Source organism: Diadema antillarum, unplaced genomic scaffold, assembly GCF_040938485.1.
Source record: "Diadema antillarum isolate AM-2024a unplaced genomic scaffold, OU_Dant_1.0 seq00000840_RagTag, whole genome shotgun sequence".
In the NCBI taxonomy this organism is placed as follows: Eukaryota; Metazoa; Echinodermata; class Echinoidea; order Diadematoida; family Diadematidae; genus Diadema; species Diadema antillarum.
This window is the reverse complement of record NW_027271716.1, coordinates 205,044-231,036: the sequence shown is the minus strand read 5'-3', so window position 1 is coordinate 231,036 and position 25,993 is coordinate 205,044. Positions and strand designations below refer to the sequence as shown.

At 36.4% G+C, this 25,993-nt stretch overlaps 1 protein-coding gene across 1 annotated transcript; it reads right to left on the bottom strand.

Moving 5' to 3' along the window:
• Positions 1-1,050: 1,050 nt before the first annotated feature.
• On the bottom strand, positions 1,051-24,729 carry LOC139740212 (plexin domain-containing protein 2-like). Its single transcript, XM_071650796.1, has 8 exons — positions 24,605-24,729; positions 21,286-21,350; positions 15,994-16,090; positions 13,920-14,021; positions 12,860-13,008; positions 12,001-12,025; positions 3,267-3,394; positions 1,051-2,100 (listed from the first exon to the last, which is right to left on the bottom strand). The coding sequence occupies exons 1-8, from the start codon at positions 24,702-24,704 to the stop codon at positions 1,783-1,785; spliced, it is 984 nt and encodes a 327-aa protein (XP_071506897.1). The 5' UTR covers positions 24,705-24,729; the 3' UTR covers positions 1,051-1,782.
• Positions 24,730-25,993: the final 1,264 nt, after the last annotated feature.

The window sequence follows — 25,993 nt, the reverse complement described above, 5'->3', positions numbered from 1 at the left end:
CCCCAAGGAAGAGACGATTAGACAGAATACCAATTCTCACATAATTTCCTCGCATTACAATAAAAACCAATCTTACATATAATGAATTGCATATGCCTTCATGATAAAGTTTTGAAGAATATGTGGCACCGATTCAAAGCGCATTTGATGGATACGGTGGTTTTGAAGCGAACGATCTTGCCTATGGGTTTAACAGTGTACACCCATCTCTACAATAAGTCTTACTGCCTTCTTGCTATGGCCTAGACAACTTGTTTTAATCATCATATTTTGTTTACAAAAACAAAAACAAAATTGCCTCGCATCATGAGCACTTAAGAGCACATACCTAAATCAAAATGCACAAACACACACAAATTTGAAGGACACTGGAGTTCCCAGCAGCAGGAGATGGAATCTGTGAAAAATTGCACCGACAATGAACTGCAATAATGTACATGTATCTTCTTCTTTTTTTTAAATTAATTACCTGTACTTTTGTATGTTTGTGTGTTGTGTGTGGGTGTGGGTGTGTGTGTGTGTGTGTGTGTGTGTGAGCTATAAAGACCAGCACTGATCGCAAATTACACTGCTCTTACGTTATTTTGCGCCCCACAAAAACTCCGGTGTCTGTGCATCAATGTACAAATTCACAACCACAACCTTGCCTTGACGAGAGTCTACTTAATTCTTGAGATTTTCTGCTGCATCAGGTATCTCACACACAAGTATCTCCCCAAAGTATACCTATCAAAAACAGCCAAAAACAAAAATAAAAGCAGACAAACAAAAACGAAATGGTTTATGATTGCAACTGTAATCAGTGCTAAATTTCTCTGTACATATATCAAACTTATTATCTATCTCCAAAAGCTGTTAAAGGCATTATTTACCATTTGCACATGAAAAAAACAACCCAGCTTTAGTGCTCAGAAAAAGTTTTAAAATGTGAGTTCAGGATGTAAACAATCAGTGTAAAAATGTTACTCAGTACAATCAATGTTAAGTATTGTTAAATAAACAAAATGTGAACAAAAGATACAATTACATTGTTTCTGGAATTGTCTACAGTTACAGTTTATTGAAAAAAAATAGTGATATCTCTTTATATTCTAGACTTTATTGCAAAATTTATACATGGTAGGACGTTTTGTGATACAACTGATTTACACATATGCATCAAGTGTGATAACTCAAATGCTCTTTAAGTCACTGCTTTCACTGGTAAACAATACCTTTAAAACTAAAGACTTCTAACACATTCAAATAATCAGTGGATGGGTGTTCTTCATGTACTGCTCATTTACAATACGAGATGAAAGATAACAAGCACACCTAATAGAGAGGAAAATAACACAACCGATACCAACACATAATTAGCATGAGCATATGACTTTGGCTTTTAGCAAATCAATAAGAATCTGTCCTCCAGTCAAACATGGATGGTGTAGGAATGTATATTTGCAATCACTATCACTACAGTTAACCTTGCCTAAATCAAATCTATTTGTACACAAGAAATACCTTCGACTTAGAGAAAATTGGATTTATGGGGGATTAAAATCAATCGAATGTAAAGAGAAGAGGACTTGAAAAGACCTTCGACTTACGCGATCATTCGACTTGTGCGAGGTCGACTTCAGTGAGATTGACTGTAGTTCAGCCATGGTACTACATGTATTATACACGTTTTCATTGCTTAGTGCAGATATCGTGTCTTGTGGGATAAGCTGGGTTTGAAAATGAATAGATAAATTGTAGGGTCTTAAACTGAGGCGATACAAGCTCCACATAAAACCTGCATCAACACTCGGCCGTCTGAGCGCTGGGATCCGACTCCAGCTTTGCCGCCGCCGCCGCTGCCTCCTTTCCTGCCTCCCCATTACCGGTGACGTCGACGGCAACGGCCCCGCCATCATCCTCAGTGGGCTCCCTGATGTCGAGCGTGACTCCCGCGGCTCCTGCCCCAGCTGGTTGACTCACAGGTGTGGTGGGCTCCTGCTCTGGTGCGTCGTACGCTGGCGGCGGGCTCGGCTTGGACTCCTGCATGTTATTGACGATGCTCTCTTCATAGTTATCCTGTGGGTTGCGCCTCATACCACGGCGGACCAAGTGCTGGAACTGGAGGGGGGAAAATATGGCAAGTCAACATTTATTCATTTCAAGACATCCACATTCAGTTTGCCACTTTCATATTTTAAATTTGAAATAATTTGAACAGTTATTTCAGCTGTAAGGATAAGTGACACTATCTTCAAAGATTATTTGCACACTACACTGTGTTTTTATTTTAAGATTTTCACCGGCAGAGAAAAAATTTCAGGCCTTGTCAAAGGATTTTTGTCATCACACAAAATGCAAATTATGATGGAGGCCCATTGTTATATTTCAATGACTTTATATTCTGCTAAGACTGACCACATGCTAGCACTTAAAGGGACTGTACAGTACTGGTTGAGGTGGGATTCAGTATAACATTCCTAAATGAGATAATGAGAAACCTCTTATGAAATATGAAAGAGCATGTAATTTTAAGAAGGATTCAATGTTTATTTGATGAAAATTGGTTTTCAAATGGCTGAGATATAAAAAAAAAATGATAATAATAAAAGGAAACAAGCCACGCCTTTTATTAGGATCTCTTTGTTTCACCTTGTTTTTGGATATCTCATCCATTTCAAAACTGATTTTCATCAAATCAACTTTTGATACCCCTTAGAATTGCATGCTCTTTGACATCTCACAGAGTGGTTTCTGAATATCTCGCAAATCGTTAAAAGCTAAATCCTCACCTCAACCAGAATTGTACAGTCCCTTTAAGACTTTACCAAACCAGGGGGGTATTTCATAAAGCTGGTCGTAAAGTTACGAACGACTTACGAGCGACTGGTGATCAGTTCTTGTGCTGAATTATGGAAATTCTGATAAGCATAGCACACCAGAACTGATCACCAGTCGCTCGTAAGTTGTTCGTAACATTACGAACAGCTTTATGAAACAGGGCCCAGCTCAATCAGAAAAAAACAACAACATAATAATCTGAATGCACAAATCAAACTTTGCAACTCAAATAAGTGTTGTCTGCAAAAACAAACAAAAAGAAAAAGCAAAGACACAAACAATAAATATGTATGTTTACAACAGCACATAACTGGAGACCAGCTTTTTTGTGCTCCTTTCATAGCAAAATTTGCCAAGGACAGCATCAAAGAAGTGCACTGGAGCCATGTCAGGGTCATGGTGGGGCCACTTTCAGACACTATTCCATATTAGAGAGAATGGCTGACCTGGATGAGGGCCTGTCCAGAACGTGACTGCGGGTTCTTGAAGGCGTAGATCGCAAATCCGAAACCAATGAACACAAGCACAAATAAGATGAGGAACACAATCACGAGGGCTGTCCGTACCGCGTAATCTGAAAATATATGATAATGAAATATGTAATAAAGCTTATAAAACAAAAATACCACCAAAAAGAATGACATGTTAAACATAAACATTGATACCAAGTACAGACTTTTTGAAATGTGACTTTAAAAATGAGTGGACAACTGACGAATACATCCCTATGAAAGCCATCAAATTATTTTGGTGTGCTGTTGATCAAAAGAATATGTTTGTGTCCAGAAACATCACTGAGTGACAACACGAGTCTACGCAAACAAATGAATAAAATGCTTTCCCCACAGATTAAAGGACAAGTTCACCTTCATAAACATAAGGATTGAGAGAATGCAACAATATTAGTAGAACACATCAGTGAAAGTTTGAGGAAAATTGGACAATCGATGCAAAAGTTATGAATTTTTAAAATTTTTGTGTTTGAACCGCTGGATGAGGAGACTACTACAGCACGTGAGTTAAATGCGTACAACAGTGTAAAGAAAATACAAAGAAAATTCAACATATTTTCACTTTTTTGCATAATAAAAGAAGAGCACTTGACTTGCCTCTTCCTAAAGGCAGGGGGAATAACATTACCCATAACATTTGTCGGTAATGAGTCAGGGGAATGTGTACTTTTTTCAAAAGATGAAATTTTGTGAAATTCTCTTTATATTTTCCTTATATTGTTGTACGCATGTGACATCTAAGTTATTCATACACTGCAGTAGTCTTCTCATCCAGCGGTTACTGCACAAAAACTTCAAAAATTCATAACTTTTGAACGGATTGTCCGATATTCCTCAAACTTTCAATGATGTGTTCTACTAATATTGCTACATTCTCTCAATCCTTATGTTTATGAAGGTGAACTTGTCCTTTAATGTGTAATGCCTACCAAAACTCCAGGAATGATGGCTTGCATAACAGGCAATCCCTGATGGATCAAAAATGCTGAAGAAGAACATTTTCCAAACTGGCATTCAATCTGAAAAAGTTATGCATCACAACATAAGCACACCATCATATTTGTTTTCTTCCATTTTTACCCCAAAATTTCCGAAGTAGTTTCCTACAAATGTCACTAAATCCAATGTCTGAATCAAAGTTTTGTGTATTTCTGAGAGTACTTCCAAAGTAAAAATGCTTGAAACTGTCATGCAAAAGGTTTTATCATGAGGAAGAAAAAATCATATAGTAATCAATGTGGTAATCAAACATTAAAAACAAACAAGTCCTACTTAAAAATCAAGTTCACAAAGAGGATTCATCTGTAATGACACAACCAATCATTAATACACATTGAGTTCATACATGTAAGAAAATAAATGGTGTTTTCCTGAACAAAGTGGGAAACTGTTCCCGAAATAAAAACAAAGAAACAAACATTCTACTTCAACAGTAGAAGGAAAACAGAAACCCATGTTAGAAAAAAAATATATAAAAATGCAAATAGCAATGCATGCATTGTTTCTTTCAAAGGGCACAAAAAACATGAAGTTTGGCCAATTTGATTTCCAATAATGATAATAATAATAATAATAATAATAATAATAGCTGCTTATATAGCGCATAATATTCCTGGAATCTCTATGCGCTTCACATAATTGAGAAGAATACCATAAACTACAACTTACATAATTTTAACAAAACAATACAATTAATCATACAAAATACAACATATCATAATCATTTAATAACAGAACAAATATGTTTTTAAGGACTTGAGGAAAGTGTGAGTACATGTGATGGCCCTAGACTTGGTAATTTGTTCCAGAGTACAGGTGCTGCTGACTGAAAAGCCCGATCCCCATATGAACATGTTTTGGTTGTTGGTATAATTAATAAATTCTGGCTAGAAGATCGTAAATTTCTTTGTGGAATATACTCAGTGATCATGTCAGACAAATATATTGGGGACTTATTTATCAATGTTTTATGACATAATGCAAGGATCTTGAACATGATTCTCTTATCTACAGGCAACCAATGCAGGTATGACAACAAGGGTGTTATGGGATCTCTTCCTTTTGCTCGCATTACAAGTCGGGCGGCGCAATTCCAATGTACCCAGGTGTCAGATTTTGTTCCCATAATGACAAATACCACTTCACTTTCTGGTCAAAATGAGAATTAAACACGCCAATAGACCAGCTTTGCTAGCATATTCAAATTCTAGGCATTGTTTTCTGACAATGATTCTTCTTGACAACCTGACAGCTTGCATGAGGTTTACCCAATGGAACAACCAATTTTATTCAAACTGAATTTAGAAGTAATGAAAAGTACTATTGAGGCACATTCAAAAGAATATTTGGTTACAACTTTAGGATGGAAGAAACATGCATAAATTTGAAAATGTTAGTAAATGAGTCTATTGAAAACAGTTTAGTCTCTTATGCAGTTAAATATGCATGCATCAGCTGAAAGTCTCATACTAACTGTAATTTTTTCTGAAGTAAAAGTGAGCTCCCCGACCATATGGTGAGAATTGTGTGATCATCATATTGCATGATTTGAATGACGCTTTTCTTAGTCATGGCTGCACTACTAATCTCAATTAATTTGGCTTTCAGATGCAGAAATGACTAAACTTTGGCAACAAGAATTCATACAACAACTATAGCACCAAGCTTCAAGAAAATGCCATCATATATCAAACACTGGCCAAACTCTGTGTACACCTGGCTCCATGATACATCAATGTTGGCCTCCCACTTTAGAAAGCTGGCATCCCCCAAGTACTGACCACCTGGGCTCTCCTGGACTATGCGTCAAATGTTGTTTTAGCTATTCTGTGCTGGGGTCTACTTGGGATAGAAATATTGTATGTACTGAAAGAAACATATATAATACTGTTTTCACTGCCTATAGAGGGAATACTGTATCTCTGCCCAAAATGGTTATCTGTCATCCTTTGGGGCTGAGGCTTAAAGATATCGTACATTTGAAATATTGCAAGGATATTGTCAAATTAAAGTTCTGTCACCTTCTATCTGAGTCTTAATCAAAATGGCGTCAGCTATGTATTGTAAAACCAGAAATATTCGCAGTATAAAATTTTCGGGAAAATGCCACTGCCATTCATTAATGCATAGCATAGACATGAACTTTTGCATGCATTTTAATTGTGCGCATCTTTGCTCCTCCCGAAATTCGGGAAAATTTCATGGACATGTAAATGTCCATTGATTTTTTACAGTATTCAGTAACAAATGAACCTGTGCAATTCACATTGGCATGTGTACTGCACAAATGCATTTTATGAATATTTCTCCTATTCTTAAATTTTCTGGTGGGTTACACAAAGTTGTTTCCTTGGGCCAAGTGAATGAATGAATAGTGTTGCCTTTATAATGCAGTGCTAGTTATAAACAAAACAAAAAAGAAAGCAAATTTTCAATTAACAAAACAAAATATACAACATAGAAGCTTTAACACCTAAAAATTTAGGAAAAGGGGATGAAGATAGTGTGTGTGCATTACAAACTAAACTGTATTGCTGATGAAAACCTAATGTTAATATTTGGTGTAGAAAAAAAGTGCATACAGGAGGTGAACAACATGCGGACATTTCAACATGAAGTTCCATTCTTCAAAGTCATCCAAAAACATTCAAAGGCAGTGGAGGACTCCATTTCGCTTTCCGTGCTATAATTTTGAGACATGACAACATGAGAAACCTCACACCCACTGCACCTCCGTGTACTATGTGAACTTTCAGTTGATTGTATCCACTACCATTTATTTGAAGAGGCTTGTGCTAACAAAATCTCATTTGTCACAGCACTGCTGTTATTAATATGCTACTCCATGGTTTCCTCATCTCTCTACTGGCAAACACAACAGTGACAATTTGATCAAATTGGAGTAAAAGTAAGAAAGTAATGAAATTCTAAAGATTCGCTAATTCTTGTACAACAGTTCTTGAACAGTGAGTTGATATGAATAATGTAAATGAGTGAGCTGATAATGTTTAAATCACCACAAAATTTTCCATTGATCACGTACCAACAAATGAGGAACATTCAATTTTTCTGGTCTAAAAGTATAAAACTTAATGTTATTCCTCGTTGAAGAACTTCCAAATAATGATCAGTAAATAGATATATCAGGTTTTGAGATTGGGGCATAATTGCATTTGATTTTTAAAAAAAAGTGGAAATTTCATAATTTCATGTATATACTGTATGGCAAACTGTGAGGGGGTGCTTATTCATATTGACTGTTCAAGAACTGTTTCATGAAAATTACCAAAATATCACACTTTCATAACTTCCTTAATTTTCATCTGAATTTGATCAAACTTTCACTGCTGTGCTTGGGCGATTTTACTCTTTATCTTAATACCAACTTTTGTTTGTCATGGATTTCTCCTTTGATACTTCAGCATGCATTAGTAGTTGTGGCATATACATGTATGAGAAAAGTCATGTGTAGCAAAAGAATTTCCCATGCTGTGAAGATGGCCTTTCGGCCCTTGCTTTTTACTTTGGTACACACATGTAATACAGTTGTGCATTTACATTCACATAATTATGGTGAAGGAAAGGAAGTGTGTTTGCTTTTTTCTCCATTTTAAGCCATCTTTGTACAGCCCCTACTCTGCAAAGCGAATCTCCACAAATAATTGATAAATTTGTCGGAAGGTACAAAAAATAAGTTGAAAATCAAATACACAGCTCTTCGTGTGTATCATTTTCTCTCTTTTTTTCTGAGCCAACAAATAATGACATGTTTCAGAAGGTAAAGATCTGAAAATGGCACTACGCTCAAATTTCCGAACAATCCTATGCTTTTACAAAACAGAGTCATAAATGTCTCATAATTGTACCTAGAAATTATGTCTCCCACAGTTGCAAATCAAAAAGAAAAGAATCAGCATTAATTATTTGGTGTATTGCTTCCTCCGAAGCCTACAGACCCAAGTGAGATGTGTATACACCAAGTGGCAAGCACCACCCATTCATTTTTTTGAATAATTTTTGCTTCAAAAATCATATAATCATATTCAAATGAAATGAAGGCTCGTCAACACAACAATGATAGGGCTGAACCTGAGTTCAAAGTGAGTCATAGTGTATGTGACCCTGCATCACAAAACTACCAAAAAGTCGCCAGATATGGATTTTTTAGTAGATGGCAGATTCTGAAAGAGCAGACTCTAAGCTTTAAAATGATGTATAGCTCAAGTCAAATGGACTTTTCTAACCTATCTATTCTGGAAAGTGTTTAATGAGAAAAGAGGCATTGAAGTTTAGAGTCTATTGAAGTGCTTAATCTCACCTTGCGGTGCTCTTTGCAACAAATGACACACACAAAAAAAGATGCAAAACTCTGCAGCAACCACAATGAAAGGATTATCAGATTAAGCCAAAAATCTTTCACATTTATTCACATTTTATTCATTACTGATTTCAGCTTTCAACGCAGTAGCACAATCTTTTCAAAAGTTATCAGAGCTGAAAGTGAGGAGTAACAGGTCAGTAAGAAATGAAGATGGAGCTCTGAAACATGCCTAATCACACTATTCTACAACAACAAGGAAAAGTAGAAATTACGCGGTGCGTAATATATGTCCCCGCCGGAAGTAGCATTTAGTAGCAGAATGTACAATATAGGTAAAAAATCAAGGTCAAAGGTCAAAGGTCAAAATTCTGTGTAGAAGTTTTGAAGCCCTCACCTAGTGCCATCACATAAAGGAAACAGAATCGAAATCGGGTTAGAAATGGCGAAGGAGTAGCATTTTGTAGCCAATGTACAATATAGGTCAAAAATCAAGGTCAGAGGTCAAAGAAGTCAAAGGTCAAAATTCTGTGTAGAAGTTTGGAAGCCCTCACCTAGTGCCATCACATAAAGCAAACGGAAGTGAAATCGGGTTAGAAATGGCGAAGGAGTAGCATTTTGTAGCAAAATGAACAATACAGGTCAAAAATCAAGGTCAAAGGTCAAAGAAGTCAAAGGTCAAAATTCTGTGTAGAAGTTTTGAAGCCCTCACCTAGTGCCATCACATAAAGCAAACGGAATTGAAATCGGGTTAGAAATGGCGAAGGAGTAGCATTTTGTAGCAAAATGTACAATATAGGTCAAAAAATCAAGGTCAAAGGTCAAAGAAGTCAAAGGTCAAAATTCTGTGTAAAAGTTTTGAAGCCCTCACCTAGTGCCATCACATAAAGCAAACGGAATCGAAATCGGGTTAGAAATGGCGAAGGAGTAGCATTTTGTAGCAAAATGTACAATACAGGTCAAAAATCAAGGTCAAAGGTCAAAGAAGTCAAAGGTCAAAATTCTGTGTAGAAGTTTTGAAGCCCTCACCTAGTGCCATCACATGAAGCAAACGGAATCGAAATCGGGTTAGAAATGGCGAAGGAGTAGCATTTTGTAGCAAAATGTACAATATAGGTCAAAGGTCAAGGTCAAAGGTCACGACTGAAATTCTGTGTAGAAGTTTCAAAGCTCCCATGTAGTGCTATCATATAAAGCAAACAGAATCAAAATTGGCTCATAAATGACAGAGAAGTAGCAAATTGAAGATTTTGATCACACACGGACGCACACACGGACACACGGACGGACGGACGGACGGACGGACACACGGACACACACACGCATGGAGCCCGTTTCATAGTCCCCTGCTCGAACTCGTTCGGCGGGGACAAAAAAGTGTTTTGTAAAAGCTGCAAAAAACAACAAACAAACAAACACAATTTCCCATTCATCTTATGATTCCAAACTTTTAAATTATGTGCAAAAATTGCTCTTTCAGAACATATAAAGAACTGAAAATTGACTGGCTTGACCTATTTCACTCATTTTGGGTCCTCACACAAAATCTGGGCACATTTGACTTTTCATTTAGTTTTGTGATGCATGCCTGATGGTCACATATGTTTGCTATGACGGTGACCACGCCCATTTCTCTCCATCCCATTTTAAAGAAGAAATTCACTCCAAAATTTCATTAATATCACAAGAAAGAGGGGGAAAATTGTTGCTGCAGAACAAGGCAAATATGATCAAAACTGGATAAGAAATAAGTAAGTTATGACATTCTAAAATTTCATTTTTTTTTTACAAAACACTTCATAACTAGTTCATATCAGCAAGTTGATGATGTCATGCTCTCATAATTTCTCATTCATTTCATATACAAAAATGACAAAAATCTTATATTTCAGCTGTATAGATATAAAACTAGCCTTAAACCACCCAAAATAAAAAAGAACATATGTTACTTCTCATATTGGTATGGGAATATGCTTTTACCTGTATTAGCTAAAAACAATAAGTTTTCTGAATTTCATCTACAACATACATGAAAAATTGTGAGGACACGACATCATCAACTCGCTCATTTGAATATTAATTAGGACTGGTCAAGAAATGCTTTCTGAAAATATGTGAAATTTCAAAATGTCATGTCTTCCTCATTTCTTACCCGATTTTAGATGTCATTTTTGGAATGTTGTGTAGGGATTTTTTTTTTCTCTCTCTTTATTTTGGAGTTTATCTATTTTGGGGGTGGATTTCCTCTTTAAAGCAATAAGTCTGGGGACAAGAATCACATCTCAAATTAAGTAAAACCAGAGAAAGAAGAGGTGATGTTGCTTTGCCTCCAGTTTTGTTGGGGTGTAGTGCGCTGCCAATATAAGCAAAATGAAACAAAATATAACAAGGCAGAACAGAGTGAAGCAGTATGGTTGCACTGAACTATTAAAAAACTTTTTCTTCTTCTTCTTTATTTTTTTAAAATCCTGATACCATATGGCATGAAGACAGGGGGAAGACTGCTCGTTTCCATAGCGATTGTTGAGGTGAGTAGGGGAACCCCGGTAGATCTTATTACTGTGGGTAGAATGAATACAGTAGGAATACATATGTCTACTTTTTTCTTCTTGTTCTTCACTTATGTATTATTAAAGAGGGTTTTATCAACACAGCCCAGATCACAATTCAGAAAAAGACAAAATGTCTGCAGTGTGAATTCTTCAGAAAGAGTAGACGGACTGTTCACTGCATCCAAGAAACATGCAAACATATGTAAATGGACAAATAAGTTTACACATTATCTGTTTGGAATAATACTGCAAATTTGGATCCATTGAGACAGGAATCAGGCATATGGCTCCCATCACTTGTGAGGGAGCACACTAGATGCTTTATAACACATGCAAAGTTCACAGCAATCAAGAAGACAAGTCATGATGCATATATTTCAATATGATCTATGACCATGGTGTAATATTCACACATACAATATTAACTCAGACACACACAGGAAGTGCACTGCATGGCTAAACCCAAAAGCTTTGAAGTGGCAATGAAACAAACACACACACACACACACACACACACACACACATGGAACATGTAATCAGAACATTTTCATCATACTGTGTACATATGGTGTAATGACTGATATTTTCCAGACGAGGCCTCACGGACATGCATGGCAGATACATATTGTGGCAGCTCAGATCCAGTTTCAGAATAGTCTGGTCGAAATGATCTGTTTCCTCTTAACATCTTCAAATGATACTCTATGCTAAAATAAAGCAAACTTTTCACAATACTGGTTTTCTCACTACTGGTTTTCTCACATTGATTACATTTGTTAAATTGTCACTGAATTCTTACCTGGATTATGGCATTCTTCCTGTGCCTGTAGATAAATCAGAGAAAAGGGTTGTAAAGTAGTCAAAATGCTACTCAATTTCAACATAGAGGAACCACTTAAAAGATTACAAAAGTCACAAACAAACTATTCCAAACAGAATTCAAGAATTGCCATTGTTCAATCAGTATTCTAATAAATGGGAAGCCTACTTTAAGGACAACATCAATGCAACTTTTCCAAGGCAAATTATATTTATCACTTAAACGGAACAAAACAGTGCTTACGAAGGAGAATTCCTTGTATAAGTATCCATGCATAACAGAAACGTTGCACACTTCATCTTATTGAGGAAAGAAAGTTTTATGAGTGTATGACAAAAGATGGCCATGGGTGGGAAAAAACCCCTAACTTAAACAAAAAGAAAAAAAAAAAACCCTCATGGAAAATACTCGTGTATAGGAATATTCAACAGACGCATAGATTGTAACACTAGACAATACTACATAGTCCAGCTGCATGCCTAACCCATCCTTAACCCGTTGAGGATGGTTTGATTTTACTACAACACGCATTTCCCATAGACACCTGCCCGAGTATACTCGGGACTCATCCCCGACAGGTTACTCCCACAACACAATACACTTTGTGTAGACTCCAAAACTAGCAGAGAGACAGCATTGTGGACTGAGTACAATGATGAAGCATTTGAGAGTTTAATAGAGTGCCATGTAGGGCAATCGGCATCAGGAACCAGCTATGGGGAACAGGGAGGTATTACCATGGTACCCTTATCATACATTTTACATGTGTAGTTGTGGACAACATGATCTGGCTAAAATGCCTATGGGGTCAGGTGGGATCAATCGACTGTCTCCTTACGTTTTCTGGGCAGTCTGCATCCAGCCAGTCCTGGCGGTTGCGGTCAAAGCCGCTGGAGCAGCGGCCGATCTTGGAGCACCAGCCGCAGTCGAACTGGATGGCAGCTCTTATGGCCAGGCACTCTGAACAGCTTTTGTAGAGGTTGCATGCTGTTGGCATTGGGTATGAGGTTGGGGTTGGGAGTAGGGGTAGGAGGTGGGGGAAGGGGGTGTGAGAGGGATGTGAGAGGGAGACCAGTAACAATGGATGTTCATATACATCCTTTGAGGTAAAAGTTTCATTTGGATTGCTTTATCAATTGTTAGGTATGTGATGTACATCTGTTTGAGTATCAGGTGTTTGATACAGTAACTTTCTCATAACTGACAAAATAAAAATGATTTGCACAATAAAAAGGTCTTAAGCAGTTAGCAAAAGTGGAGCAATGAAGGAGAAGGATTCATAGAATCACTAATGTCTGAAAAATATGCCCCATTGTGATGGTGTCATAGACGACTTTTGTAGCTAACCTTTCGATGAACTGTTCTTTTGAAAAAGCGCATGTATGAATATATTAATGAAATTTTATGTTGAAACAAATATCTTTTGCGAAGCATCCCTTTTAGAGGAATTAAAAACAAAATGTGTTCGGAGAAATCTTCATCCATCATACACGGTACAAGTACTGTTTTAGCTATGAAAAAAACAACAACACTGATATATGCATCACAGCTAAATTCATTCTTCAAAAATCATATTTGTACATTGTTGGATCACATGTGAAATACACCACTACACATCAATGGCATTTGGTGAAAAGCTTCATGCTCATATCTTGCATGCATATTTAGAGTGAATTTGTTTGAATAACCATCTTAAATACCATTATATGATGTGGCGTACAGGTGTATATTGTGGTTATTTGCATTCACAATATGAATTACCACGCAAAATACAGTGATATTCCACTATCGATGTGAATGCATCTGGAATGAAACAAAACTATTGTGACTTTGATACATCAAGCGTTTGATATTGAGGACGTTGTACGTACAGTTTGTAGCATAACAGTTTAACTCACTGGGTAGGGGCTGGAGTACGAAGGCAGCGCCACCCTTCACCAGTGTGTCATTGAGTCGGACGTTGTGGTAGTGATAGATGGTTCGCTGGATGAGCAGGGATCCTTGACAAGACAAGAATTGAGGGGGAAGAAACATCACAAAATAAGCGCAGCTTTAAAAAACAAAACAAAACAAAACAAGAACTAACCATCGAACAATCAAACTAGCGAATAGTGAAGGAAGAAAAAAGTGGCGCTCAAGTTACACATGGCGGGTGACATGACATTTGCTCCTGCGACAATTGTTCCTGTCTTATGATCTCCAAGGACTTAGGATAAGGGTTGTGATAGGTTGATGTGAGGATTAGGATTAGGATTAGGCTTAGGGTTATGTTGAAGGTAGAATTTGTGTTTGGCATTTTACAGCATGCAGATATTTCGTGGGAGCAACTATCATAGGAGCAAATGTCAAGGAACTGTTGCATATTGCTACTCAAAGGAAGCATGAAGTCCAGTGTGGGTTTGTATCTATTTCACCTGGCCATTGAGGAAGCAATATTGTAAATACTATATTCTACTTGTATGAGCAAGCATTCTATAAGGACCAACAGCTGAAGTACCCTTCTGAGGATGGATTGGACAATGAAGATCTAAGCTGAACATCATTGATGTCATATTTAGACTCAAACCAGCGACCTCACATGTGAGAGTCGATAGTGTCTTTAAGATATAGCACCTCCGTTAAATTAATATGCATAATTCAGTGAAATTTTGCCACTAAGAATTGGACACACATGCCATTCACACTGTTTTTCATATAATAGAAATGTAATATATAAAAGAATTGAAATTATCATTGGTTTTGCTTTTCACTATTAAAAAAACCCCCAAAATTACAACTGCAACAGTTGCATGCAAGGTGCAAGCGCTATCAAACTAGAAATGTCGCTATGGCGACTGGTATGCCTCCGCCATAATGCATGATTCTCCTAATAGGTCTATAGTACATGTGGACAATGTGTGATTACATTTTCACAAAATTGGCAAAATATTACAATGACAAGTTTGTCACAAATGTGTTGAATGTTCACCTTCCTTGACCTAGGTTTAATCGGATGAATAGGAGAGCATGTATTTGGGAATTTACGGACTTTAACTTGACTTTGACCCATTCATAACTTTATGCATTAAGTAATTTTCAAGGTAGGGAGAAAAAGTGCAATTTCTGTATTGAATAGTAAATTGTTACCATTTTCATCTGGCCTTTGACCCTAAGATTAAAAAATAATCACTGTCAGGCAGAACATGCATGAATATATACAATAGTAAGTTTCAAGATAACTTGAGCCACTTCCGAGATACAGAGGAAAAAGCTAGTTCAGTACTTTCACTTGATCTTTGACCTTTTGACCTTTGAGGCAAAAAAAAAGAAGAAAAAAAAAAGGAAATTTCCAGAGAATCTCTATTAGGTTATACATGCATACACCAAGTATAAAAAAAAAAAAATAATCCTGCTACCATTGAATAAATATGAGGGAAATAGTAAGATTTTGAAGTGTTGCCTTTGACCCCTGACCTTTGACCCCATGAACCCTAAATTCTCTAGATAATCACTGCCAGTCAGTAAATGTATAATGTTACATGAAGATACCTTGAACAATTTCCAAGGTACGGAGAAAAAAAGTGAAGTTTTAATATTTTTTACTTGACCTTTTGACCATTGACCTTTGACCTCATGACCCCAAACTTTCACCAGAGAATCTAAATTGGGTAATACATGTATACACAAATATCTTTAGGCATTCCATAGATATGGTGGGAATAGTGAAATTTTACATATTTGACTCTGACCTTTTGACCTTTGACCTTGGGCATGTGCACCCAAAAGTTGATAGGCACAACTTCACCCCCTAATACACATACATGCCAAGTTTCATTGGGATACCTCAAAAGGTTTTTAAGTTATGCTGTCCGCAAAATCCATTACGGACGGAGGGACGGACGGACAGAAGGACGGACGGACGGACAACCCGAAAACATAATGCCTCTGGCACCACTTCGTGGCGGAGGCATAAAAACAAGTACAGTATATTACCTGGATATAGGGGCTTGTCAATGTAGTATCCATCAGCAAGACCAACTGTGACCTTGTGTCCATTCCCTCCTCTGATATCATCCACATCAGCAGAGATCTAATGTATACAGATAACAAGAAAGTGAGAGTGAGAGCATGTATGTGTGCTTGTTAGGTGATCCGAGTATCCTCTCGGATCACCTTCTGTATCTGTACGGATTCTTTCTTCTTTTTTTTCTTTATTTCTCCCCAAAATTTGTGCAGAGGTTAGCTCAGAAAGTGCTATGCCTATGAAGTTCAAATTTATACCATGTATGCATCATGTCCCAAAGACGACAAATCTAATGTATCATTGTGATCAGTCGACCGTGACGTCACTATGACGTCATTATATGAAAACACATTTTCATTCATATCTCATTAATGGAATAGAATATTTCAATGAAATTTACGTCACATATATTTCAAGTTAAGTGGATTCTACTCATATTCTCAAAATTCATTTTTATCTCAAAAAGCGCGCGTACGCGCGCGTTAAAATATTTGTATGCTCAAATCGAGCTCAAAATTTTTTTGCACACGTTTCAGATCATTTGGAGCATTTTTGAAAAATTGAAAAAAATTGGACGGACGCGTACGCGCGCGCTCATATTCCCATGCACAGCTCATATGCAATAGAAATTTTCAGTTTTTTCACACGGATCGGATGTCCAAAATGTCAAGGAATATTTCTACCAAGTTTCAAGTCGATCCGACTCAATATGACGTCATACGGGCCCGTCAAAATCAAAATTCCGCGCGTGCGTCAATGGGGATACACAGTGTAACTATGCAAAAAAACGGCCAATTTTAAATCGGATTTTACTCGTCAGGATGGACGGTGACCTCCCATTTTTTTGATATATTCTGAAATCTGATGAGTTGTACATGTCATGTCATGGGTTGGCGATGTTGACAAAATGATTAAAAGATATCAAATTTCTTAATAAAGTAAAAAAAGTAAATTTTCAAAATGACGTCATCAAATTTTAAGTTTACTCGAGCGTATCTCACTTATCCTTTGCCAATTTTCACCCAAATTTCAATATATTGTAGCTTATAAAATGTTCTTTCATAAATTTAAAAACATAATTTTGGTTGGATGACGGCATCACCTCGTACAAATGGATTGAAAGTAACCTCGTCAAATTTGTCCAGTTTACGTGTTATCTCTATGGGAGAGCAGTTTTTCTGGCAGTGAAAATTGACATGACTATCTTTTTCGAGTACTAGCTCACTTATGCTTCGGTGAATTTTCCCCAGATTTTAGTATGTTGTAGCTGAGACTTTGGGCTATCGTGAGTGTGCCCTCCATTTTTTCATACGACGTCGTCATCACGTCGATAAACTTGGTTGAAAAATGGCACGTGGCTTCGATGCAGCGTCATTTTGCTTAATACACAGGGCCTATGGAGCATGAAATAGGTCATTGCATAGCGCATCCGACTCGTAATCCTAAGGTCCCTGGTTCGAGGCTCACCCCTGCCAATATATTTTTTAATTTTTTGAATACTTTTTTTCTTCTTTTTCTTTAGTTAGTCTTAATCTCCCTTCATAACTTTACCTTTTTTCTGATTTTTTTATGCTTCTCCTTCAAATTTCTATAAAATAACATATTTTTTCTTTATTTTTCCTTCTTTTTACTACTTTCTGTGCGATAGATGTACAACAACAATGGCTATTGATCCCACATTTTGCACATGTGTAGTTCATGTCACGTACATTATTTCATAAAATAACAACTACTTGATCAGACGTCATCTTGGGTATGTAAATTAGGGTCAAAGGTCATAGATGTTTCATCCTGTATCTTGGTGAATACATGTCCTATCTTTCCCATATTTTGCACACGTAAAAGCCATGTTACAAGGATCATTTCACAAAATAACCACTTTTTGCTCAGATGCCATCTTGTCTGTGCAAGTTGGGGTCAAATGTCATATGTACTTCTTTCTGTATCTTCGTTATGACGTGTTATCTCTATGGGACGGAATTTTTTAAATGTGAAAATTGACATGATAGTCTTTATCGAGCACTAGCTCACTTACCCTTCGGTGAATTTCTCCCAGATATTAACAGGTTGTAACTGAGTCTTTTGGCTATCGTAAGTGTGCCCTTCGTTTTTTCATACGATATCGGGATCACGTAAAAAAAAACTTGGTTGAAATTAAAGTTTATCTTCGATGTATTGAAATATTTCTTTCTTTTTGCAACTTTATGTGCGATAACTCAAGAAAAACATACCCTATCACCACCATATTTTGCACATGTTTAGTTCATGTCACGAACATTATTTCATGAAATAACAACTACTTGATTGGACAATATCTTGGGTATGTAAATAAGGGTCAAAGGTCATAAATGTTGCATTTTGTATCTTGGTGAATACATGTCCTATCTTTGCCATATTTTGCACACGTATATAGGCGATGTCGCAAGAATCATTTCACAAAATAACCACTTTTTCCTCAGATGCCATCTTGGGAGTGTAAAGGTGGGTCAAAGGTCATATGTATTCGTTGCTGTATCTTCGTTATTCAGTCTATACAGAATTTGGTACCAAAGATGGCAGATATGACTCCCTTTTCTAAATGGGAATCCAAACATCACACGGCCAATGTCTCTAAACACAGATGAAACTTGTATTGTGTGTTACAGAGAGCAAGAAAAACATGTTAGGGTGTGTATGCAAGCCCAAGTGTGTGTGTGTGTGTGTGTGTGTATGTGTATGTATGTGTGTGTGTGCATGAAGAAGTGGAAAACAGAGAAATGAAAAGTGTTGCAGTTCAAAAAGTGTTTGCTGTTCAAAACGAGGTGAAACAACAATTCAAAATTTGACCAAAGTAATCAATGGTTTAATTTGCCACAAACTATTAGTTAGGTTCACATGACTAGTAATCTTTGCAGTTTAAAACTCATAAATTAGCTTGTAACTCTAAAACTGTGATGTAGATACACATGACACTTTAACAATCTTGGAGATTAACTAATTAAACACTAGTCCCAGTATACTTGGGCAGGTGTCCATAATTGTCCGCTTGCAAGTATAGGCAAACAAACACTGTGGGATGTTTCTTATGATGCTAAAACAAACTCTAATCAGACAAATTTTGTGAGTGCATGGAATAGACAAAGGCCTAATATATATGACCAGGTAAATGCTGACTTGATCAAAATGAGTAAGGATCTCACTATTCACTAAGTAGGATCTAGTCTGAAGATACATGCAACATACTAGGTTCTCATAAAAAACTAGATATATCGCTACGGCTACTGATATGCCTCCGCCATAATGCATGGTTCTCCCAATAGGTCTATAGTACAATGTCTTGACAATGTGTGATGACAGTTTCACACAATTGGCAAAATATTAAAATGACAGGTTTGACACAAATGTGCTGAATGTTCACTTTCCTAGAACTAGGTTCAATTGGATGAATGATTAAAATGTCAGAGTGCAGGTATTTGGGGAACTGATGATTTTTACTTGACTTTTGACCCTTTTATAAGTTTATGCATTGAGTAATTTTCAAGGTATTGAGAAAAAGTATAATTTCAGTATCAAATGGGAAAATAGCATTATCTAAACCTGGCCTTTAAACTTTGACCTCACAGTTCCAAAGAGAATCACTGTTAGGTTGAACATGCATAAATATGTAAGTTTCATGATGATACCTTGAGTTACTTTCGAGATATGGAGGAAAAAGTGCAATTTAGCACTTTCACTTGACCTTTTACCTTTTGACCTTTGACCTTTTGGCAAGAAACTTCCCCAAAAATATATATTGGGTAATACATGCCATACATCAAGTTAAAAAAAAAAAAAAAACTTCAGGCATATATTGCATTTTGAGGAAAGTAGTGATATTTTGAGGAGTTGACATTGACCTTTGACCCCCTGACCTTTGACCCATGACCCCCAACTTCCCTAGATAATCACTGCCCATTGGTACAAGCATATATACTAAGTTCCATGAAGATACCTTGAACCATTTGCGAGATATGGAGAAAAACATGAAATTTCAATTTTTTTTCACAAAAATAACCTGTGACCTTTGACCTTTGACCCTGTGACCCTATAATCCACACAAAGTATTATCCCCCAAGGATATACCCTCATACCAAGTTTAATGTAAAACCACCACACAGTTCTTGAGATATCGACAAAAACAAAACGGGACGGACGGACGTACGGACGTACGGACGGACGGACGGACGGACGGACGACCCGAAAACATAATGCCTCCGGCCACTTCGTTGCGGAGGCATAAAAAGCTTTCTTCATTAAAAGCTTCCGGATTATAAAAGAGTAAAAACAAACTATAAAAATACGCAAATAAATGTGTCAATAGTAAAACAGCAAAACAAGCAAGTCCAGTTACAGTTGAGTTTGAAAGATGTCTGAAGTTTGCCAGTCTAATCTGAGAAAAAAAAATCCATCATGATTTGTGAAGTAGACCACTGGATGGTAGGCATTTGTCTACATGCTACAGTAGGCTGTGTACATTGCACCTGCACGGGTTAAATACTGTCAGCATTTGTAAAGCTTTGTGCAATTAAGGGATCCGGGATTGAAAGACTGGTGGAAAAGAGTACAAATTCTTATAATTGATAGGTCTCATCTGAATTATCACTGGAATCAAAATCATATCAAAAGTCTTCCACAATGATACCAGAAAGAGGTTTTTATTATATTTAGCACAAAAACAGCAAGACTAGACCTACACAAACAATATATATATATATATTTTTTTGCTTAAAAGTATTATTCTTTTCATTTAAAGTTTGCATAAACAATAAATGAAGCATGTCATAATGCTAACAGAAAATTTTTTCATTAAGCAACATTTTGCAAACACACATGAAGAGTGTGTTAAAGGCTGACTGCTATCAAAATACTCAACATAATTCTTGGAATGCGTATGACATCTTGTATGGCAGTCATATTCAGAATGCATAATATACAGTATATGTAGCTACATGTAATTGCTTGTTATATACCACAAAAATTCTGCCCTGCAGCTTTATAAATATGAAAAGATATGAAACAATTGACTGTATGATCAATGCACATCGTGAACTTTACAGTAAAAAATTCCAAGACAAATCAACAAAGACAAATATACTGCTTATTGACACATTCAAATGATTACAACGTACGCAATTTCAAGAAATATAGAATAATGCCCAACCTGAAATACCTACGTTTTTCTATCAAATATGAAAAACACACACAGTCAGATATCGTCACCGACACTTATTTGCATGAATTACCTTGCCGTAAGCAAATATGATGCGGCCGTCAGACATGAGGGTGGTCTGGAAGGTAAAACGGCCAACTGCGAGGTCAGCGCATGCCATGCGAGATTAACCGACCAATCGGCAGGCGGCAGGCAGCCAGGAGGGCGGAGTCACATGCAGGGATGACGGGCAGGCAGGCAAGGGATGCATGTTAAGGGACAGAATGCAGTCAAAGACACAGACAGCTGGAGGGTTAGTATGAATACAGTGCAGGCCATGGTTTTAAAAAAAAAGAGCATGCTCAAGGCAAAACACAGCACACACATACACACATTCATTATTAAAGGGGAAATCTACTCCAAATATAAGTCAATCTGATAAGAAAGAGTAAAATCTTATGAGTTCAACGGTACAATGTTTGATTGATATCGGATGAATAAATAAGGAAGATCTATATGAAATTTTGAAGTTTCGCTATTTTTTTGGAAACAGTTCTTGAACAGTCAATATGTATAAATGCAAATTGCAAAGTGAATGTGCCATACTCTCACAACTTGCCATACAGTTTGTGCATAAAATTCTGAAATTTCCAGTTTTTCATTTAAATACAATTATGCCAAAGGCTCAAATCCTTGTTTATCTAACTGATCACTATTCTGAAATTATTCAACCATGAATAACATGTTTCAAACTTAAATGCCAGAAACATGAAATTTTTGTCATTTTTTTTTACAAGATCAATGGAAAACTGTGAGCTATGACATGGTTAGCTCACTTATTTGTATATTCATATCCACTGTACAAGAACTGTTTTGCAGAAATTAGCAAAATTTTGAAATTTCATATCTTCCTTATTTTTCATTCGATTTCAGTCAAATTTTTACCAAGGAACCCATAAGATTTTACTTTTTTTTTCATCAGACTAACTTATATTTGGACTGGATTTCCCTTTTAATAAACACATTTAGTTTTGTTTAATAAACACATTTAGTTTTGTGACAAGGAGATCACTGATTTAACTGATCAAAGTCATAGGCATTAAAGCGGAGAAAGCTGCGAGATATATTGTGGTTGAGCTATACAGTAGGATCATTCAAGTTTCCTTGAAAAATCACAAGTTTGATATCTCCTGTCCACATTGACTATTATAAGAATGTTTAAAGATTAAAAACTCTCCAAGTCTTTAAAAAAGTCTGTTATTGCAGTGGTTTTGAATTGACCTATTGGGTTCAAATGTTCATTTTTCTTTAATAATACTGAAATTCCATAAAACCAAAGGGAATTCTGCACCACAGACTCAACTGAAAATAATTTAAGGACCTGAATTTTTACTTTGTTGTAGCGAAATATGGTTAAAACTGTGGCCCATTCCTTTTTCCCACACAACCTTTCAAAATCATGTGAAGAATGTGTGTGTGTGTTTTTTTTTTTTTTCAGCTAGTCCTCTGTACTTGTAGCATATAATGATATGAACATATTTTTGTATCATAATGCAGAGACACACACAGATTATTGGCAAATTCATGAGACTCCTGCTCCTAAGTTATTTTCTTCCTAAATGCATGATTAAGTACTGCACACACTGTGCGTTTTGGGGATCACACACAATAGCGGGCGCAGTCATCAACATCATTTCGAACGGAAGTATGAACGATATGTTAGGGTGGTAGAAAATGCAAACATCATTAGTTCAGGGTCCTAATGTACAAAAAAAAAAAAAACTAATATGTTTGCAAAGACAGATGAAATAACAAGAACAACTAAAAAAACAGCTAATCAAAATTTAATATCTGAACAAGAATCTAATTTGAAAATCCATTTCTCTTTCCTTGCAATTGGCACACACTATCTTATTCTTCTTTTTTTTCTAGAGGGGCCCCAATGCGTATTTTACAGAATTGTGTTGTTAGAGCTGCACTGATCTGAAAATCATGCAAATTCTAACATGATGCACTAAATTCCACAGCATGCTGCACATGTTTGGCTCAGTCTGGTCTCTTCATTCAAGATACAAGGCCTTCAATAAGGGTTTCATGTCTTCATGTTTACAGTGGTAGCAAAATGTATATGCCTACATACATTGAACATGTGTGTAAATGTGCGTCTGCATACTATTGAAGCAATAGGGGTACCAACCAGAAAAGGACAATGAAAAGAAGTTCCTACACAGATAACATTACTCTGCCTTGATGGATTATGTCTGGCTTCCAACTCGGCTGTAATATCAGACCACAATTCCTTCTAAATTTCTCCGTTGTCAACAAGTCCCATGGTCATTCAAAGAAGGTGTCCAGATTTTAATCCTTAAGCATTCTGCACACACACACACATCTTTCCGAACAAACAGTAATAAAAAAGTACACTACATCTTGCAAATGAGAAAATGAAATCATACACTCTCATTCAACCTCGCAGTAACAAAGGTCAGACGCATGGACACTGGGCAAGGCAGTAAGATAAGCTGATACGCCCAATGCATTTGCCTCGACAGCTTGGCGATAGAAGCAACTTTTTGCAATACTTGCTGCATGGTTTTTTGTTTGTTTATTTGTCTTTTTTTTTTATAGTATTGTTTTGGCCTGTGCAGCAAAACACCACATACATTGTAATAATACTATGATTGCCACAACAACTATCATTTTTCTCTATCAGTTTCAACTACAAAAGGAATAGATGCAACGGTATTATGACAATTAAATGTCAGATCTTTCCAACTGGCAGCTGCAGAGTTCTGGGATTAATGACGTACAGTTTAAGCACTTCAAGCAGACTTGAATACAAGAGATGAATTCAGAAGTCTTTTGAAAAAATGTATCTAATTTTTTACTTGTTATCGGTTTAGGCTTTAAATGCTGTTTGTCATAGTTTTGCCACTTTTCATCTCATGTTGTTCGTTCTTCTCTCCAATACAGGTTTATGTAATGTCTATTTCTCCTTTATTTCAATATTTTTCCTCCTTCAATGTGCATGGAGACTTAAATTTACTTTTGTGATATGCCCCATATAAAAATGGTTTAGCATTATTATTCTTATCACGTGTTTCTTTATCACTGTTGGACCGGAAAAAAAAAAAAAATCTTTTGTTTTGATACAGTGGACTCCCATCATAACGACGTCCTCGGGACCTGCAGTTTTCTTTCGTTATATCAAAATTTCGTTATAACCAAACAAATAAACAACTAAAAACCACAGCGCAGATATCACTGCAGCCCAAATTTTTAATTCGTTGTCTTAAAAAAAACCCCTGGAATTTCGTTATAACCATGTTCATTATAATGGGAATACATTGTATTTCATAATATTATGTAAACAATAGATATTGATTCTTCCTGCAAAGGGTTCTCTGTCTTACCTGATTGAACGTGCTGAATATGAATGTCGTCCCACTCCACAGTAAATGATGTGTCTGAAAAGAAAAAATGAAATGAAAAAGATAAATTTCTATAATCCATCAATTGACATGTATTATATTGAGTCTGGTATCAAAATGAGACTGTGTGCCCTTGCAGAAGCACAGCCACCTGATGCAATATGTTTTAAATAGAGTCAAAGACAGGAAAAAAACAACATTTCAATCCACTATTACAGCTCTGGAGAGATAGAGAAAAAAAATGGACAGCATAGTATGTACATGTAAAGGAAACTGATATATGCTATTGTGGTTGTATCTTGGCGTTGGAGATTCCATGACGGTAGCATTGCTTCAGCCGCAAGCAATACGAAGGAAGCTACCACAAAATGCATTCTGAATAATTACATGTAGTTTGTGCATCTTGGATCAGACATACCTTTGTACTAAAAACACACTTACACACACACACACACACACACACACATACACATGAAGAGGGAAAAAGAAAGAGAGAATGTGACATTGTTATTCTTTGATTATGTGTATATAATGAGGTGTGATGCTAATATTTCAAATCTTTGTTCCTTAAATACAAACATATTTCAGCATCAAATTGGACTACAGTTGAACAAGAATGTCTGCCTTTCTGTATTTTCAAAAGGAGAATTTGCAACCAAGACCCAGCTGTTTCAAATATTAAACAGCAGTGAATGCATAAGGCATGCATACTTGATGAATGTAGTATGTGACATATCATGACAACAGAGATGAAAATATAAACACAGAAATCATTATGTAAATGGCATCCTGTGGGTATGTGTAATCAAATATCATCTTGGTTTTAAAAACAGCCTATGATTTGAGGGCATTATACCACTCATTTGCTTTGTTGACAAAGGACAGACAAACACAATATTCCTGGAATTCAAACAAAAGGAAATGAAGGCCCATGTCACAGACACTGCATTCAGACATAACTTTTAAGGTAGGACTGCACAAAGAATAGTTTCAAAAGGATACATATAATACAGGATATACAGTCTGACCATGCTTAGATGGCCATTGATATACTGGATCTGTTATCCAGACGACTTACAGTGTACCTTTTTTTTAAATTTTCAGTGCCAAGAAGAGATTATCGAGATTTATAGGTACCATCAGGATTTGAGACACCTTTAGTGTTATAGCAAATACAGACAGCTGATAGGTATAAAGGGAACAATAAATTGGTAGTACTGTAAAAGTGGAAATTTTCGTGGTGTTGGAATTTTCATGCATTTCGCATAACTAGAAACTAGCATGAAAGTAAAAGCATGCAAATATTTTTGCTGACCATATGCTCCAGTTAGATGACGTCTTGATTCTGCAGAATTAAAACATGCAAAACTC

Coding starts and splice junctions, on each gene's coding strand:
- LOC139740212 (XM_071650796.1), bottom strand. CDS start 24,704: ATGGATTATAGAAATTTATCTTTTTCATTTCATTTTTTCTTTTCAGAC. Junction 21,351..24,604: donor TATTCAGCACGTTCAATCAG/GTAAGACAGAGA, acceptor CTGACCTCGCAG/TTGGCCGTTTTACCTTCCAG. Junction 3,395..12,000: donor GGAAGAATGCCATAATCCAG/GTAAGAATTCAG, acceptor ATATATTTTCAG/ATTACGCGGTACGGACAGCC.